General features: G+C 44.7%; 1 protein-coding gene across 3 annotated transcripts in view; it reads left to right on the top strand.

The window, feature by feature from the left end:
• Positions 1 to 20,148, top strand: part of ngly2 (N-glycanase 2) — a 334,241-nt gene that overhangs the window by 191,804 nt on the left and 122,289 nt on the right. For all 3 annotated transcript variants that reach the window (XM_085988341.1, XM_085988340.1, XM_085988339.1), the window contains exon 8: positions 97 to 248. In XM_085988341.1, coding sequence (XP_085844467.1) covers positions 97 to 248 — 152 coding nt within the window. The remainder of the gene's footprint in view (positions 1 to 96; positions 249 to 20,148) is intronic.

Genomic DNA, 20,148 nt, shown 5'->3' with positions numbered 1-20,148 from the left:
GCATAAAGGTAAATAGCCGTTTAATTCCTTCACCTCCCTTTTCCCTTTGATTACCAAAAATTACACAGATCTATAATCTTTAATTTATAATTACAGACGCATTGGCCGCTGGTTAACCGATGTCTCGCCACTTCTACCCCTGCTTAATGCTGGAAAATGCACATTCACCTTGAAGACTGTGCCTTGGGCCATGCCCTGGAAGCCATCCCTCAATCTTCGTTTTAATAAAATAAGCCAGCCATCGTCAGGTAAGAAACAGCTGCATTTTATTTATGATAGCAAAATACTGTGGATGCTGGAAATCCGAAATAACAACAGAAAACACTGGAAAAACTCAGCAGCCCAGGCAACATCCGTGGAGAGAGAAATAGTCACCTTTCACCCCACCAGCCTCCACATTCAACAGATCATCCTCCGCCATTTCCGCCACCTCCAACGTGATCCCACCACCAAACGCATCTTCCCCTCGCCTCCCCTTTCAGCATTCCGTAGGGACCGCTCCCTCCGAGACACCCTAGTCCACTCCTCTATCACTCCCAGCACCCCTTCCCCTTCGCCCGGTACCTTCCCGTGCAAGCACAGGAGATGCAACACCTGCCCATATACCTCCCCCCTTCCCACTGTCCAGGGCCCCAAACACCCCTTCCAGGTGAAACAGCGATTTACTTGTACTTCTTGCAATCTAGTATACTGTATTCGCTGCTCACGATGTGGTCTCCTCTACATTGGGGAGACCAAACGCAGATTGGGTGACCGCTTTGCGGAACACCTCCGTTCAGTCCGTAAGGGTGACCTCGAGCTTCTGGTCGCCTGTCATTTCAATTCACCGCCCCATTCCCACTCAGACCTCACCGTCTGCGGCCTCTTGCATTATTCCATGGAAGCTCAGCGCAAGCTCGAGGAACAGCACCTCATCTTCCGATTAGGCACTTTACAGCCTTCCGGACTCAATATCGAGTTCAACAACTTCAGATCATAACCTCGGCCACTATTATATTTTTATATTTTTTATCCACACTTTTGGTTTGTGACTTTTTTCTCTCTCTCCCACATGGCAACTGTCTCTCACTCTGCCAGCACATTTCACACTTCATCTAGAGCCATTGTCTGTTTCTTTACCTGTCCTATCACTATCTCGTCTCACCTTGAATATCTCTTAATGTCTCTTCTTTTATCCCCTCCCCTATTTCCCAGCCCCCAAACTGCCTTTTGTTTCATTTCCTGCCTTTTCTCTCAGTTCTGTAGAAGGGTTTCGACCCGAAACATTGACTCTATTTCTCTCTCCACAGATGTTGCCTGGCCTGCTGAGTTTTTCCAGCGTTTTCTGTTGTTATTTTGCATTTTATTTATGTTTAATAGATTTGTTATTAGAGATAAAAACAAAACATACTAAGAATTTTGAATTTTCTTTAGTGTACCTGTTTTTAAAAAAAAGTTGAATTCCACTTTGTTTCACCATTTGATCACATGCAGAATAGATAAGGAATGAGGGGATGTTTTATGTGTTCAACAGTTGGGAAGTAAAGGAAGTAGACTGTGTAGGAAGGACAAAAGTACCCAGCAAAGTAATCTAACTAGAGGCTCCCAACGCAATGAGAGCTAAAGTAACTCTGTGGTTTTGCTCAGATTCCCAGCTCAAAATAAGCGGGAGGAAGAGATAAAAGAATATTGAAAAATAGAAAGGTTATATTAATGGAGATTTCAATCAAACAAATATAAATTGGTAATAAAAACAGAAAATGCTGGAAATACTCAGCAGGTCAGGCAGTATCTGTAGAGAGAGAAACAGAGTCAACGTTTCAGGTCGATGACCCTTCAACAGAAATATAAATTGGTATTGCCCATGGAGCCTGGAATCTGAATTGATTGTAATGAACGATTGCTTCATGACACAATTGGGCACATTTTTCACTTGCACACTACTGGCACATAGGCCGCTGCCAGGAGCGCATATCAGGAAATCACATGCCAATCCTACGATTTTCCATCCATTCATTTGAATATATGGAAAATCATGAGCTGTGTACTGGTAACTTGGAAGTTTACCCAAGTGTGTCAGGGAACCACAGGAGGAAATTCTTTGGCTTGACGTGTTACTGGTAAATGACCCTGGCAGCACACGGAAAATGGAAGTTGTAGCACCTCTGGATGAGAGTGACCACAAAATCATTAAGTTCAACATGATTTGGGATTCAACACTGCCGAGGGCCAACACCCAGATCTACAATTTAGATCTGGACTCGTGCATCCTCTACTCCCTTTACCCAACTATTTGGCAGCTGTCTAGGCCCTAATCTGTGGAATTCCCTCCCTAAACCTCTTTGTCTCTCCACCTCGCTCTCCTCCTTTAAGACCCCCCTTAGACCATACCTCTTTGATCAAGCTTTTAATCACCTGTCCTAATATCTCCTTTAATAAAAACTGAAAATGCTGGAAATACTCAGCAGGTTAAGCAGCATCTGCGGAGAGAGAAACAGAGTTAACGTTTCAGGTCGATGACCTTTCATCAAAATTGGTCAAAGTTAGAGATGTAACAGGTTTTAAGCAAATACAGAAACAGGGAAAGGGGGAGGGGAAGAAAGAACAAAAGAGAAGGTCTGTGATAGGGTGGAAGGCAGGAGAGATTTAATGACAAAAGGGGTGATGGTACAAGGTGAAAGGAGATGGTAATAGGACAAGTAAAGAAACAAAAGATGGGTCTAGAGGAGGTGTAAATGGAAATAGCAGAATCATCAACAGCTGCCGTCCGAAAAAATGGGGGAAGGATGGGGGAATCTGAAACTGTTGAACTCAGTGTATAGTCTGGAAGGCTGTAAAGTGCCTAATCAAAAGATGAGGTGCTGTTCCTTGAGCTTATGCTGATCTTCATTGGAACAGTGTAGGAGAGCAGTCAGAGTGGGAGTGGAGCAGATAATTAAAGTGACAGACGACCGGAAGCTCGGGGTCACGCTTGCGGACTGAACGGTGGTGTTCCGTAAAGCAGTCACCCAATCTGCATTCGGTTTCTCCAATGTAGGGGAGACTGCATCGTGAGCAGCGAATACAGTATACTAAATTGAAAGAAGTACAAGTAAATCACTGTTTCACCTGTAAGGAGTGTTTGGGGCCCTGGAGAGTGGGAAGGGAGGAAGTAAAAGGACAGGTGTTGCATCTCCTGCGCTTGCACGGGAAGGTGTTGGGGGTGATTGAGGAGTGGACCAGGGTGTCGCGGAGGGAGCAGTCCCTTTGGAATGCTGAAAGAGGAGGGGAGGGGAAGATGTGTTTGATGGTGGGATCATGGCGGAAATGGCGGAGGATGATCTGTTGAATGTGGAGGCTGGTGGGGTGGAAGGTGAGGACAAAGGGAACCCTATTGTGGTTCTGGGAGGAAGGGGAAGGGGTGAGGGCAGAAGTGCAGGAAATTTAACAGACACAGTTGAGGGCCCTGTCAACCACGGTGGAGGGGAATCCTCGGTTGAGGAAAAAGGAAGACATATCAGAAGACATGTCATTTAATCTCTCCTACCTTCCACCCTATCACAGACCTTCCCTTTTGTTCTTTCCTACCCTCCACCGCCCCCCCCCCCCTTCCCGGCTTTCCCTGCCCCTGCACTTGCTTAAAATCTGTTATATCTCTAACTTTTTCCAGTTCTGACGAAAGGTCATCGACTTGAAACATTAACTCTGTTTCTCTCTCTCCACAGATGCTGCCTGACCTGCTGAGTATTTCCAGCATTTTCTGTTTTTATATCAAATTTCCAGCGTCCGCAGTATTTTGCTTTTGTACTAATATTTCCTTCTTTGGCTCGGTGTCAATTTTTGTCTCCTTATGCTCCTCTGAAGCGCCTTGGGATGTTTTCCTACATTAAAAGTGTTATATGAATGCAAATTGTTGTTGATGGTGAAGTCAGAGGAACAGAAAGTTTGGAAGAGTTTGTAGAGCTGGAGGAGGTCACAGAAATAGGGAGGGCAAGGAATTCAAACACGAGATTGAAAATTTAAATTGGAGCTGTTGCCGGACCCAGAGCCAATATAGGCCAGCAACAACAGAGGTGATGGGCAAGCAGACTTGGTGGTGTGGGATAGGATATGGGTAACAGAGTTTTGGATAAGCTGAAGTTTACAGAGGGTGAAGGATAGGCCCGGAGAGCATTGGAATAGTTGAGCCTGAAGATGACAAAGCCATAGATGAGGAGTTTCAATGGCACAAGGGCTAAGGTAGTGGATGCAGGCAATGTTATGAAGGTGGAAGTAAGCAGTCTTTATGATGAAGAGGATATGGGGTTGGAAGCTCAGCTTGGGGTCAAATAGGATGTGAAGATTGTGAACAGACTGGTGTTCAGGCTGAGACAGTGGCTGGGGAGGGGGATGTAATTGGTGGCAGGGGTTTGGAGTTTGTGGCAGCAGCCGAAGACAATGGCTTCGGTCTTCCCAATGTTTAGCCAGAGGAAATTGCGGCTCATCCAGGACTTGATGTCGGCCAAGCAGCCTGATAACACAGAGGCAGTGGAGTGGTCAAGAGCTGGGTGTCAACAGTGCGGAAACTGACACTGTGTTGATAGATTCACCAGACTGATACCTGGGATGGCAGGAATGACGTATGAAGAGAGATTGGGTCGATTAGGCTTATATTCGCTAGAGTTTAGAAGAATGAGAGGAGATCTCATTGAAACTTATAAAATTCTAACAGGACTAGACAGACTAGATACAGGAAGGCTGTTCCCGATGGCAGGGGAGTCCAGACCAGGGGTCACAGTCTAAGGATAAGGGGTAAGCCATTTAGGACTGAGATGAGGAGGAATTTCTTCACCCAGAGAGTGGTGAACCTGTGGAATTCTCTACCACAGAAGGCAGTTGAGGCCAATTCATTAAATATATTCAAGAAGGAGTTAGATATATTTCTTAAGGCTAAAGGGATCAAGAGCTATGGGGAGAAAGCAGGGACAGTGTACTGAATTTGGATGATCAGCCATGATCTCATTAAATGGCGGAACAGACTCGAAGGGCCGAATGGCCTACTCCTCCTATTTTCTATGTTGCTATAATGTTCCAACGTAGCAGCATATAGATGAGGAAGAGTAGGGGGACAAGGCTAGATCTTTAGGGGAGTCTGGAGGTAACAATGTCAGGGTGGTATGAGAAGCCATTGCTGGAGATGCTCTAGCTATGATCAGATAGGTAAGAGTGGAAACATACAAGGGCAGTGCCACGAGCTGGACATTGGAGAGGCATTGGAGGAGGATGGTGTGGTCGACCATCTATGGTTCTATGGGAGGTCCTGCTTGACAAATCTCTTTGACATTGTTGAGAAAGTGGCAGTCCAAGCAGATAGTACTTAGATTTCAGAAAAGCCTTTGATAAAAATCCTCACGAGAGGCTGCTATGGAAGTTGAAAGCAGTGGGAATTCAAGATAAAACCTGGGCAAAGATAAATAATTGGCTCAAGAAAAGAAAACTGTGGACACTTGTCAAAGTTGAGGAGAATTACTGAGTGGAATGCCACAGGTTTCAATGCTGGGGTCCCTGCTGTTCCTATTCTATCTTAATGACATAGGCCCAGAAATTCTGGTCGGAGGCTTCCCGCGGGTGTAAGCCCCCGACCTGCACTTACCTTGCGCGCCGGCCATTGTGCTGTGGGCCCCCGTGGAATTCTGATCCTGGGCCTGCTCGAACTGCCGGCGCGCTGTGCTTGCGTATCCCAGGGGCGCAGTTAGTTCGATGCGTCCCCTGGGATCACGTGGGCCATGGGGAGCCATTTGGAGCAGGGAATGCTTCATTCATAAGTTTGACAGGAAGAGCTGTCAAACTTATAAATACTACGGCCCCAAAACATCACTAAATCTTCAAATAATTTTTTTTTTAAATCACATTTTTAAATAAACTATACACTACATGAAATAACTATTTTAAACAATTTAAATTTTTGAAAAAAGTAACTATTTTCTAACGGGGCTAAAAATAAACTTACCTTTCTTTAAAGTATTTAAAAATAATAAACCTGTGGAAAAAATGTTTTAATTTTAATTAATTCACCACTTACCTTGTAAAAAGCAGGCCTTATGCCTGCTTTTTAAATGTGTAAATTCTGGAGACTTGCCCTCCCGGGAAAACCTGCAAAAAAAACGCAAGTTCAATGCGCACGCTAATAAACCATGTGAAATATAATTTAATGAAAACAATGAAAAACACCCTCTGACATTAGAGATCAGCCTTAACCTTTCTCTGCACTACCTCCAGGATGGATATTTCCCTGTCCAGTGCACTATACAGTTTCTGCACGATGGCCTCAGACTTATTCTGTCTACAGACCCAAACAGACATATCTGAACCTCACAACTTGGCAATGCTTGCGAAGGTTGCACTTCCCTTGCAAGGAAATAACTAAGTTGCACCACCTTCTAGCCCACCTCTACCAGAGCTGGTGCTCTGCCAGTGGCAGTAAAAGTCACTACGGCACTAAACGTCTATGCCACTAGTTTCTTTCAGGCAGCTTCAGAGGGGCATTTGCAATATTAGCCAATCAATTGTCCACCACTGCATAAGGCAAGTAACTGATGTATTTGTGCAAGCAGCCCAGTTGATATCCTTTCCTTTGCAACAGATCTATATATTGGGCTTTACTGTGCCACTGTCCATTTTAGCATTCCATTTTGCTTCATTGCTAAACTACTGCTGTGGTAAAACTACTAGTCTTCCTTGTTGTTTTTAATTGTATGATTTTAAACAGGTACATTTCAAATGGTACAGCAGAGGAATTCTTGAGCTCAGTCTGTTGAATACATTGAAAAAATGTTTTTCATGAAAATTTGAATAATGCTGTTTCTAATGCGCATCCAAGGCAAGACCACTAAAAGATAATGCCTACTGGAATAGATGACATTTTTTGCAGTATACTGATCCCTTCGATTCAATGCATTTCACGGTACAGAAATATGCAAGCTGATGTGGGAGTGGGTGATGTTAGAACTGATCCAACTCATCCTGCAATTTCCTGCATCTTCTGATACAGTTCAGTAGCAAATACTTATGTGTGACACAATAACAATAGCCATCAGACTTTAATGCTAGACATCTCAAATATTTCAAATAATATGTTGTGTGTCAAGACAATTTATCCAATGCTTATTTGTCATTTCTTGAAACACTAGCTTTTCTTGCCCTCTGATGTTTTTTTGTAAAATTTTATATTCTGGAGAATATTTTAATACTAAACACACTGGCCAGAATTTTCCGGGGTGGTAGCGGGCGCGATCAGAGACGAGTCGAGTGGGAAAGTTGTTATTTTTGGGAGCGGGTTGGGAACCCGCTGTCATCCCACTCCCATGTGCTTTTCCCCCAGGCGTGTCTGTCAGCGCAGACCCGACCCGACCAGCAGAGGCGGACGACCCAATTTAAATTATTAGTAGCTAGTTGTCAGACTTTTAAGAGTGGTTTTCACCTTACCTTTTAAATTTAAATGCATGGATGGCCACGGGAAACACGCTGCTTGGAAACCACGTCTGTCAACCTGAAGCGGGAGCTCAGTGGCCAGTGCTCCAGCTGATTAGTTGACAGCATCACATGTACTATAAAAGCTCCCACCTGACAGATGATCACTTTCCTCAGCAGATGCTGTTTCTCACTGCATTCCCAGCACAGATTCTGCAGGCTTTAGTCTTTCCAGCAAAGTCTCCATCCAGTGTCACCTCATTGGAAGAACCTCTCTCATGTAGGGGGTGGCGTGTGCCCAGTCAGCTTCGCCTCTGTCTCTGAGCGGTTCGAATCGCTCCCACACCCCTGGGTTCTAGACACCGGACTTAGGTACAGGCGACGATACAGAAAATCGAGTAGACAAGTGGTTTGGTGCAAGAAAACCAAAATTTTATTAAAAGGCTGAATAAAACACAATACTACTGAGAATTACTGGTAAAGTTACAGGCATAAACAATTAATGCACTTATATGGGAATGGGGAACACACGGCACATTGAGAGAAACAAATACATTAAAAATCCCCTTATCTTTATCCCACCCCCTATACCTAACTAGATGAAGCTATGAGGGGCCAGGAATTCATGCTCACCAATTCGAAACCTGTTGCTTTAGCTGGTGGGGTTTTTAGGTTCGCTCTTTCTGTCCTTTGGGGTATCTCGTCGCCATGTGGTCACAGGGCACGGCGCTGAAGTTGTTTGTGCGAAGCACCCTCCTTTTCTTCCATCAACGTCTTCGTCGTGATGGGCCTTCTTCGGGCAGTCGCCGACGGTATTGCTGCGGTTGGGGGTCAGTTGGCGGTCTTTACCGTCTAATGATTTTCCTACCCAAGCTTCGAACACCAGCGTATTCTTCAACTGGGCTATTACTGTCCATGTAACAAACGCCAGCTTATAACTAGGCCGTTTGTCTTGATTTTGCTACCCATTCTTTGAATGCCAGCATATTCTTAAATTCGGGTTTTACTGTCCATGCATGTAACGCCAAGTTATTCGCCAAACGCCAGCTTATAACTAGGCGTTTGTCCTCCAACGCATCTTTCCGCTGCCCTTCTCTGCCTTTATCGGTTTACCATATTCTTCATCTCGTCTCGTCTCATCTGCCCGTTTGTGGCCTGTGTGTCCTGTGTGGTATTGAACTCAGGTCTCATTCTCCTCCCGCGTTGGGCCCTCGGTGTAGTAATGGGCGTCCTTGGTGTTGAGCGGCGCGGGGAGCGAGAAGAGAGCCCGCCACGAGGCCAGGGCACGAGAACGAGAGGCAGCAGGCCAAAAGCCAAATGATAAGCGGCCAGAGCAAGAGAGCAATCATTATCGATGGGCCTACAATTATACCCGATTCTTCATTCCTTATCTGCGCGCCAAATCAGGTCAGTCCTTTGTCTAACTTTTGGCGGGCTCGTTTAAAATGATTACAGCCATTTACTTTAACGACGTCTGCAGTGGTTGCCCCCGTGTTTAATGGTTTCGATGTCCTGGCTGTTTGTCATTTATGAAACTTATAATCGGGTTTCCTGACTTGGCAGCTACCTGTGAGCTGTTACCGATTAAATATGCAGAAACCTAATGGCCTCGATTTAGGCCCATTCTAACCTGATCTGTTTCAAGGTGAATGAATGCATATTCTGTGTTTGCTTTAGCTGTCTGGCTCCACAAAGTCTCTTCACAGATTCATGCATTTTAAGTTTCGTTTCAGGTTTGAAAAAAGTGCCTGTCTTTTCTGCAGGGCCTTGCTTTTAAAATCCTGTACTTTTGGTCACGAGGTTGCAGAAGCCATTTTGGGTACCCCTTTTTAACAACTTGTCCATACAGGGTCCCTTTATCCATAGCTTTTGGGGAATGTGGGAATTTTGAGAACCTTACACTCACCATTGACAGATTGCTTCTGTCATCTTTCCTTCACCTGCCATCTATTCCATCAGCATGGATGCCGTTTATACTGTCTCACCTTGGTCCTCAGAATCGGACCACGATGAGCCCCAACACCAGCAGCACCAGCACACCAACAGCAGCAACAACATCACCACCAACCTTCTCCGCAATCACCTGATGCTGCACAGAACAGAGGGCATCAGCACCCGAGCACATTGCTGCCTGGGATGGCCTCATCATGGCCAGATTAACTTCACTTGACACTGTACACCCACATGGCTGCCACATGATGCATCAGGTTGGCACCACCCCACACCAATACCATAAAGTATCTCTACAATGCCCAAGCCATTCCTTTCACACTCATCACCATTGCTGGAGGTACCGTTATGTCTCACCATTCACTGCAACTCCTTAAACCACTTACAAAGGTGCACTCAAATCTGTCCAAGACCAGAAAGTGTTGAAAATAAAGATTTTTATGTTTGATAGCACATTAGCGGAAACTTTATATAAACATTGGATAAAACACCCAATTGGCCTCCTTGTGTGTTGTTAGTTGGTGTGATTGGACTAGGATGAGGTTGCGTGTGAGGGGTGGCAAGAGAGATGGGGATCTGGTAATGTAGATAGAGAGAGAGGGATGGGTGGACGTGCAAGGTATGTTGGTGTGAGTAAGGATGTGCAGGAGTAGGGTTGGGAAGGCAGAGTGATGGAGATGTGATGAGAGGCACAGCAGGATGAAGGTGAGTGTGGCTTTGTACTCATGTTTCCTGACCTAATGACATCATTGAAATGTTTGCGGCACTGCACCCAGGTCCTCCTGACCACATCCCTGCTGGTAACATCCTCTGCAATCTCCAACCAGGCTGTTTTGGTCTCCTGGAGAGGTCTCTTCCACCCATCAAAAGGGAAGAGGACCACCCTGCGTGTTCTGACTCCCTTCGAGTCTTCAGAGAACCTGGGTGCAGCCATTTGCCTCTGTGCAGTCATTGTCAGTGTTTGCAGCACTCCAATGCTATAGTGCACTGACAGTACTTTGTTAAATGTAAGAAGTCACACAACACCAGGTTATAGTCCAACAGCTTTATTTGAAATCACAAGCTTTCGGAGCGCTGCTCCTTCTTCAGGTGAAGTGGAGAAATGCATAAAGACACAGCTTATATAGTCAGAGAATCATGTCAGATGTTTACAGGTAATGTTTCCAACTGCCATTTATCACACCTCGGCAGAGAGATAATCACAGCAGTCAAAGGTGTGAATGGTGTCCAAACAGGTCAGTCAGGGAAACATTACATCAAAGAACAATGAGGTGGGGTCACAAGGGGTCAAATATTGCAGATGCTGGGGTCTGTATGAAAAACAAAAAAACAGACAAAAAACCAACATACCTTGCACGTCCACCCATCCCTCTCTCTCTATCTACATTTTTTGTCTTTTGTGGGAAGGGGGCTCGGCAGACAACCCGCTGCCAGGAGGCGGGTCATCCCGAATTCGGGGGGGGCCCGAACCCATCCTGCCCCCAACCCACCTCCATGCTAGTTTCAAAGGAGGCGGGTACCCGACCCACGCTGGGACCTGCCTCCCCGAGGCGGGAAGGGGATTAGTGCCAATTAACTGCATGTTAACAGGTAGATAACAGGCAGTTTTTAGCCTAATCCCTATTTTCATTGGTGAAATGTGGGATTCCCGACGGCTCCAAACCACGCCAAGTTAGTAAGGTGGGTCGTCGGGATGAAGGGCTTGGAGGGATCGAGATGTCTGGTGTTCAGGTAAGTGATGGGTGCATGAGTGCATAGGTACGTGTGTTTGGTGTGTGTAAAGTGTTTAAAGAAGTTTTACTTACATGTACTTACCTTTACAGCCTTCCTTCCTTCAGGTCTCGGGAGTCCCTCATCTCACCGGCACAGAAAGCAGAATGGCTGCGAGCTGTCAAAAGTTCCAGCATTCAGCTTTCTGTTCCGGGGAGATCTCTAAATCATCCTGAGAGGAAGGAATTAACCTGGAGTACAGATTGTCAGTGTTTGACAGCTTCAAACAGCTGTCAAATGCTGATATTTCATCTGTCAAAAGCTCTTGACAGATGAAATATCAATCTGTGACCTCACCTGTTGCCAGGTGGCCCTTAATTGGCCTGCTGGGCGTGCTCAACAAGGTCAATCAAGTCAAAATCGCGTGGGTTGGCTAGAACTCGATGGAGGTGAGACTACAACCCCGAAAGTTGTAGTCCCACCTCCTACCCGCCTCCTCAATGAAATCCACCCCAATGTCTATATACAATAGATTTCTGTTCTGTGTTGTTCCATTGGTTGGAGTTGTTCACACCAGTGAATCAAATTTGTAGGCAGCTGGTTAAACTAAAGATAAGCCACAGTTTCAGTCCGTTTCATTTCCTTCAAGACTGATCTAATTACATGAATCACAATGGCTAACTAATAATTAAAATATTTTTTGATGTGGTTAGTTATTTATTGAAGCAGAATCTGAAAATGGTAAAATAAGTTACAGGTAAGATTATTACTAAAGATACCCTAAATTGTCATTTGACTGTACAGATGGTTTCATAATTAATTTGGATTGGAAAAGTTAGCTGCATTGTGCATTTAAAAAAATTGCAGTTTTGATGAAAAAACATAGAAATCATTTTGGATTCAAATACTTGTTCATTCTGCTTAGTTGATACCTTGTTTATCCTGAATGTTTGACTTGGGCTGCTGTTGACTGTTTTTCAGAAACTCTTAAAAATGGCATTTTTGTTGATCTGTTTGTATATCAGTCTTGCAGTGAAATAATGAATAATAGATGGATGGGAATGGTTACAAAATTTTCATCTGAATGCTGAAATGAAACGCATTCATTGTAGTCACTGCCACACATCCATTATTTTTATAATGAGTTTTATAAATAAAAAGTTTCCACGCTTTTTGCATGTGGAAAACACATTTTTTACCACTCCATGGCAGGTGACACCTTCCAGTTAATCATACTTAAATTTATATAGTGTCTTTTCAGACCACAATGTTTTAAAAGTACTTCACACAATTAAATACTTTTTGCATTGCTGTGGAGATAGAAGCAATATCAAAACTCCCCGACAAAACCAAATTGGAGGCCATGGCATAAAGATAGGTTATTGGAATTGTAGAAAAGGTGCAATGTAAATTCACGAGGATGACAGCAGGAATAAGAGTATATAGTTATGATGAAAGACATGAAAAACTAGAGCTGCATTCACTGGAGTAGATCTAAAGCAATGTTCAAAACCATGAAAGGTTTTGATGAGGTAATAGTGAAAGATTATTCCACTAGTTGGCCTCAATTTTAAAATTCTCATCTTCGTGTTCAAATCCCTCCATGGCCTTGCCCCTCCCTATCTGTGCAACTTCCTGCAGCCCGACAACTTTCCTTGAACTCTGCATTCCTCCAACTCAGGCCTCTTGTGCATCCCTCACTTCCCTTCACCCACCATTGGTGGGCGTAAGTTTCTTTAAAGTACTTATCTGAATGTGGACAGAAAATGCTGGAAATACTCAGCAGGTCAGGCAGCATCTGTGGAGAGATAAACAGAGTTAACAGCAGGGATTTTACTAACCTCGGTGGGTCTGTGGCGGGCGACGTCGGTGGCGGGTCGCAGCCCCGCAGCTGCCTCCATCCCGCTCTGGAAAATGAATTTCCCTTGATGGGGCTTGTTAAGCCTGCCCAGCACATTTCCCAGCCAATTAGAGGAAGCAGGTCTGGTGACGTCATTTGATGACGCGTCATCAGCCGGTTTCCTTAAAGGGACCATGTCCAACTTTAATTTGACATTTGTGCTGTCCGTGTTCTACAGCATTGAAGTGCTGCAAACACTGACAATGACTGCACAGAGGTGCAGGGTTGCACCCAGGCTCTTCTATGACTCCCTCCATATGCTTATGCTTATGGAGAGAGTCATGGCACGCAGGGAGGTCCTCTTCCCTTACCATGGGTGGAAGAGACCTCCCCAGGACACTAAAACAGCCTGGTTGCACATTGCACAGGAGGGCACAAGCAGGGATGTGGTGAGGAGGACCTGGGTGCAGTGCCGCAAATGTTTCAATGATCTCAGTAGCTCACAAAATGTTAGCACAAAGCCACACTCAACCTCATCCTGCTGTGCCTCTCATCACATCCCCGTCACTCTGCCTTCCCTACCCTACTCCTGCACATCCTCACTCACACCAACTAACCTCGGACTTCCACCCATCCCTCTCTCACTATCTACATTATCACATCCCCATCTCACTAGCTACCCCTCACACTCACCCTCATCCTAGTGCAATCATACCAACTAACAACACACTGTTTCTCTCTCCACAGATGCTGCCTGACCTGCTGAGTATTTCCAGCATTTTCTGTTTTTATTTCAGATTTCCAGGCCGCGATTTCGCCTGCGGAGGCGGGATCGTGCCGGGAGAGGTGGTTGGCGGATCCCGGTCCTGCTCCCGGCTGCAGCTGCTCTGTGAAAAGGATTTTGCGCTGATTGGCTTTGTTAAACCCACCCTGCGAGGTTCCCGTCCAATTAAAAGGATGATGACATGTCATCAGCCGGTTTCCTTAAAGGGACCATGGCCACATTCATTTTGACAGTTGTTCTGTCAGTGTTCTGCAGCATGAAGGTGCTGCAAACACTGACAAGCACTGCACAAAGGTGGATGGCTGCACCCAGGCTCTCGCATGACTCCCTCCATATGGAGGGAATCACGGAGGGAGTCACAGCGCTCAGGGAGGTCCTTTTCCCTTCCAATGGGCGGAAGAGACCTCCCCAGGAGACCAACGCAGCCGGTTGCACATTGCACAAGAGGGCAAAAGCAGGGATGTTGTCGGGAGTACATGGCTGCAGTGGCACAAACCTTTCAATGATCTCAGTAGATCACAAAACATTACGCAAAGCCACACTCGACCTCATCCTGCTGTGCCAGTCATCACATCCCCATAGCTCTGCCTTCCCTACCCTTCTCCTGCACATCCTTACTCACACCAACTTACCTTGCACCTCCACCCATCCCTCTCTATCTACATGATCGCATCCCCACCTCATTAGCCACCCCTCACACGCGCCCTCATCCTAGTCCAATCATACCAACTAACAACACACAAGGGTAGGCACTTGGGTGTCTTATGCAATGTTCATGTAAATTCTCTGTTAATGTGTTGTCAAACATTGAAATCTTTATTTTTGACACTTTGCCTTATTGGACAGATCTGTGCTCACGTTTGGAAGTATTTTAGTGAGTTTCAGTGAATTTGAGACATAACTTCCCCCCCCCCCCCCCCCCCCAACAAATGTAAAGAGTGTGTAAGGAATGGCTTGGACATTGTAGGGATGCTTTATTGTGCTGGTGTGGGGTGGTGTCAACCTGGCGCATCGTGTGGCAGCCAGGTTGTACAGCGTCAAGTGAAGTAAATCTGGCCATGGTGATGTCATCGCTGGCCTCCTGGGCAGCAATGTTGACGGGTGCTGATGCCCTGTGTCCTGTGCAGCATCAGGTGATTGCGGAGAAGGTTGGTGCTGTTGTTGGTGTGCCTGGTGATGTTGGTGTTGGGGCTGATCGTGGAGGGATTCAGAGGACCAAGGTGAGATTTTTTCAAGGGCACCGATGTTGCTGGAATAGAGGGCAGCTGAAGTTGAGATGACAGAAGCGATCTGTCAATTCCGAGAGAGCTTGCTCCAAGGAGGTGACATTGGATAGAGAGTTTACTCCAAACACTTCCAAACTGCATAAAGCTCAAAATTGTCTTCCAAGTCCTAAAGGCTCAAGCTTCTGACATTGGAAAGTGAACAGCTGTGAAATGGGAGCTTTCATACCACTTTTGCAGCTGTCACCTATTCACAGCAATGGGGAGACAGAGAACCCAACCTACTTACCTGCCGTGATCTCCAAATGACGTGAACCTTGTTAAAAAAGTGGTAAACAACAACAACTTGTATTTATATAGCGCCTTTAACGTAGTAAAACGTCCCAAGGCGCTGCACAGGAGTATTTTAAGACAAAAAATTTGACACCGATCCACATAAGGATAAATTAGGGCAGGTGATCAAAAGCTTGGTCAAAGAGGTAGGTTTTAAGGAGCATCTTAAAAGAGGAAAGAGAGGTAGCGAGGCAGACAGGTTTAGGTAGGGAATTCCAGAGCTTAGGGCCTAGGCAACAGAAGGCACGGCCACCAAAGGTTGAGCGATTATAATCAGGGATGCTCAAGAGGGCAGAATTAGAGGAGTGCAAATATCTCGGGGGGAGGGTTGTAGGGCTGAAGGAGATTACAGAGATAGGGAGGGGCGAGGCCATGGAGGGATTTGAAAACAAGGATGAGAATTTTGAAATCGAGGCGCTGCTTAACCGGGAGACAATGTAGGTCAGCGAGAACAGGGGTGATGGGCGAACGGGACTTGGTGCGAGTTAGGACACGGGCAGCCGAGTTTTGGATGACCTCAAGTTTACATAGGGTGGAATGTGGGAGGCCAGCCAGGAGTGCATTGGAATAGTCCAGTCTAGCGGTAACAAAGGCATGGATGAGGGTTTCAGCAGCTGATGAGCTGAAGCAAGGGTGGAAATGGGCGATGTTACGGAGGTGGAAGTAGGCGGTCTTTGTTATGCTGCGACTATGTGGTCGAAAGCTCATTTCTGGGTCAAATATGACACCAAGGTTGCGAACAGTGTTTTTCAGCCTCAGACAGATGTTAGGGAGAGGGATGGAGTCAGTGGCTAGGGAACGGAGTTTGTGGCAGGGACCAAAAACAATGGCTTCGGTCTTCCCAATATTTAATTGGAGAAAATAGAATCGAAAATAAAATAGAAATAGGCTGGCAAAATAGTCGTTAACAAACATTTAACAAGCATTTAACTATCTTAAATACCTCCCCCGCCTCTTGGCGTCGGGTCTGTTCTGAAATCGCAGACCCGACACTTTGGAAACTTACAACCCGCTGTCAATCATTTTGATTTTGACAGCAGACCTGCCTCCAAACCTGCACTCTGAGCGCCGGCAAAATTCAGCCCCCAGTATCTGCAGTATCTTGCTTTTGTATCTGAATGTGGAGCCAGGAGCAGCAGGAATGCTCCACCCGGCTCCACATACAAACCACGGGGGTTGTTGCTGGCCACTGCTTCGCCCCCTCGCCCCCCGCCACTCTGATTGCGACCTCAACAGCCGCCTCTAATCGCAACCTGTACACCCCGATTGCGACCTCGAACCCCCCCACACCAATCACCGCCACCAGCTTCCCCAATCCCAGCCACTGCTACACTCCCTCCTGGTTGCCCCTTCTCACAGACCCCTTTACCTGGGGCTGCCTCTGGCAATGCAGCAGCCCAATCTTCGAGGCCACTTCTCCATCGAGCTGTCTGGGGACACCCCTTGTCCACCACTCACAGGTTCGATCATAATGAGATCTGAGTCCCAATATGAGGTGCGCTTCAGGCATTTCGCATTCCAGCACGCCGGTTTTTGGGTGCGAACAAATTTTTCCCCCCGGGGTGCCATTTCCCAGTTCTGAGCATAAAAAAAGAGCTGAGAATCTGCTATCATAGGAACTTAGCAATTACTAGACCATCTAGTTCTACCTTCCTGGTAGTCGCATGATACAACAATAATGGAGTTCTTCACTTATCTTTATCAATTAGACTATAACAGACTCAGACATGAGGCGAGGAAACCTTCAGTGGTGGAAAGCTTTGGGAACCATAGGTCCAAAGTCACCTGTTCCTCCCAAGCATTCTACACTTACCATGTGTTACGTCTCGAATTACTCATAGACTGTATCCCAGAATATTATTTTCTAAAAGAAATGATCTAATCATAACCATTTGAAAGTTGATTTCAAAACCTAAAATTTATGTTAGAACAATTTTTTAAACAAATTCATATAATGCTACACTTTTTAAATGAGTTGCCATTAAACAATAGTTACATTTTTCACATCTTACATTCATGCATAAGGCTATTTTCCTATTTCATCAATATGTTAGAATTATTTTCCCATTAGGTCATTTTTTTGTTCATTTCATTGTTATAATTTAAATTATTTATAGCAGGTTATGTAATTGGTTTGAATGAGAACATTTTGACACTAATGGAAATTTACATAACCAATATATCTTTCATTGCCTGCTACTCCTTGGTCATTATTCTATGCTTTTTGGGTGAAACCTCCAGAGAATGTTACTTAACATCCTGTTGCATTAAATTAAGTTGAAGATGTCAAAAGGTTCTCACAATATGTATTCAGTGAGTAATATAAAATGCATTTTCACACTTATTCTGTCGAAGATGAGTGATTTTAATAGCTGTTTGATAAGGAAGAAGGATACTAAGACATTTCAGAGGATGGTTTACCAGCACTACAATTGTGATTTAGTTCAAATTATGGTTGCTGTTAGCTTCCTACCGTGATGATTATTCTCTTTACAAGTATAAATAAATCCACTGTATACCACATAGGCATCTTCCCCCCGCCCCCCACCAGTTTTCTCCCTTCCTTTCGTGCTGTATTATAGTTCCATTGCCACACTCCAATATCTCACGCAAGTGCCATTTGTCCTTTGCAAGCCTAGGTTTTAAGAGTTCTTTGGTTCTTCAACATCGGGGGCATTGTAGCCAAGCCAGATCCTGTCCACATCTAATGTCCACACATGTACTCTGTCCAGAAGGTATGGAGTAAAAGGTAAAGTAATAAAAAGGGCAAAAGCAGGAACTAAGTGTCACAAAACATATTTGAAAGTTCTCTATCTGAATACACATAGCATTCGTAACAAAATAGACGAGTTAATGGCACAAATAACTACATATGGGTATGATCTTGTGGCCATTACAGAAACATGGCTGCAGGGTGACAATGCCTGGGAATTAAACATACCAGGTTATTTAACGATCAGGAAGGACAGGCAGGAAGGAAGGGGAGGTGGGGTGGCTATTTTAATAAAGGAAGGAATCACTGTAATACAGAGAAATGATATTGGGTCAAAAGATCAGGATAATGAAACAGTTTGGGTGGAGGTAAGGAATAATAAGGGGAAAAAACACTAGTGGGCGTAGTCTATAGGCCTCCGAACAGTTGCAACTCTGTTGGATGGAGTATCAATCAGGAAATAGTTGAGGCTTGTAATAAGGGAACATCTATAATTATGGGGGATTTTAACTATCATATTAATTGGACAAATCAAATTGGGCAGGGCTGCCTTGAGGATGAGTTAATTGAGTGTATTAGGGATGGGTTTCTTGAGCAGTATGTAACTGAACCGACCAGGGGGCAAGCAACCTTAGATCTGGTCCTGTGTAACGAGACGGGATTAATTAAAAATGTCCTAGTAAAGGATCCCCTTGGAATGAGTGACCATAACATGGTTGAATTCCATATTCAATTAGAGGGTGAGAAGGTTGGATCTCAAACAAGCGTGCTAAGCTTGAATAAAGGAGACTATGAAGGTATGAGAGCGGAATTGAGTAGAGTGGATTGGGAAAATAGATTAAAGGGTAAGACGATACATGATCAGTGGTGTACATTTAAGGAGTTATTTTACAACTTCCAAAAAAAATATATTCCACTGAGAAGAAAAGGGTGTAAAAGAAAAGACAGCCATCCGTGGCTAAGTAAAGAAATTAAGGATAGTATTCGACTAAAAACAAGGGCATATAAGGTAGCCAAATCTAGTGGGAGGATAGAGGATTGGGAAAACTTTAAAAGACAGCAAAAAATAACAAAAAGATTGATTAAGAAAGGGAAGATAGATTATGAAAGTAAATTAGCAAAAAATATAAAAACAGAAAGTAAGAGTTTTTATAGTTATGTAAAAAGAAAAAGGGTGGCTAAAGTTAATGTTGGTCCCTTAGAGGATGGGACCGGGAAATTAATGGTGGGAAATATGGAGATGACAAAAACACTGAATATTTTGTATCAGTCTTTACAGTAGAGGACACTAAGAATATTCCAACACTGGACAAACAGGGGGCTATGGGGGGGAGGAGCTAAACACGATCAAAATCACTAAGGAAGTGGTACTCGGTAAAATAATGGGACTCAAGGCGGATAAATCACCTGGACCTGATGGCTTACATCCTAGGGTCTTGAGGGAAGTGGCGGTAGGGATTGTGGATGCATTGGTAATAATTTTCCAAAACTCCCTGGACTCAGCAAAGGTCCCGGCAGACTGGAAAACTGCTAATGTAACACCCTTATTTAAAAAGGGCAGCAGACAGAAGGCGGGAAACTATAGACCGGTTAGCCTAACATCTGTGGTCGGTAAAATTTTGGAGTCCATTGTTAAGGAGACAGTAACAGAGCATTTGGATAATCATAATTTAATAGGACAAAGCCAGCATGGTTTTATGAAGGCAAAGTCATGTTTGACAAATTTGCTGGAGTTCTTTGAGGAAGTAACATATAGGGTGGATTAAGGGGAACCAGTGGACGTAGTGTATTTAGACTTCCAAAAGGCATTTGACAAGGTGCCACACAAAAGATTATTGCTTAAGATAAAAAATCACGGGATTGGGGGTAATATTCTGGCATGGATAGAGGATTGGCTATCTAACAGAAGGCAGAGAGTTGGGATAAATGGTTCATTCTCAGACTGGCAATCAGTAACTAGTGGTGTTCCGCAGGGGTCAGTGCTGGGTCCCCAACTCTTTACAATCTATATTAACGATTTGGAGGAGGGGACCGAGTGTAACATATCAAAGTTTGCAGATGATACTAAGATGGGAGGGAAAGTAGTGAGTGAGGAGGACATAAAAAACCTGCAAGGGGACATAGACAGGCTAAGTAAGTGGGCAGAGATTTGGCAGATGGAATACAATACTGGAAAGTGTGAGGTTAT

This window comes from Somniosus microcephalus, chromosome 5 (genome assembly GCF_052327205.1).
Source record: "Somniosus microcephalus isolate GS21.2 chromosome 5, FLI_Smic_1.0, whole genome shotgun sequence".
Lineage (NCBI taxonomy): Eukaryota > Metazoa > Chordata > Chondrichthyes > Squaliformes > Somniosidae > Somniosus > Somniosus microcephalus.
The sequence above is the reverse complement of the archived record's forward strand: the minus strand, read 5'-3'. Positions and strand labels throughout refer to the sequence as shown.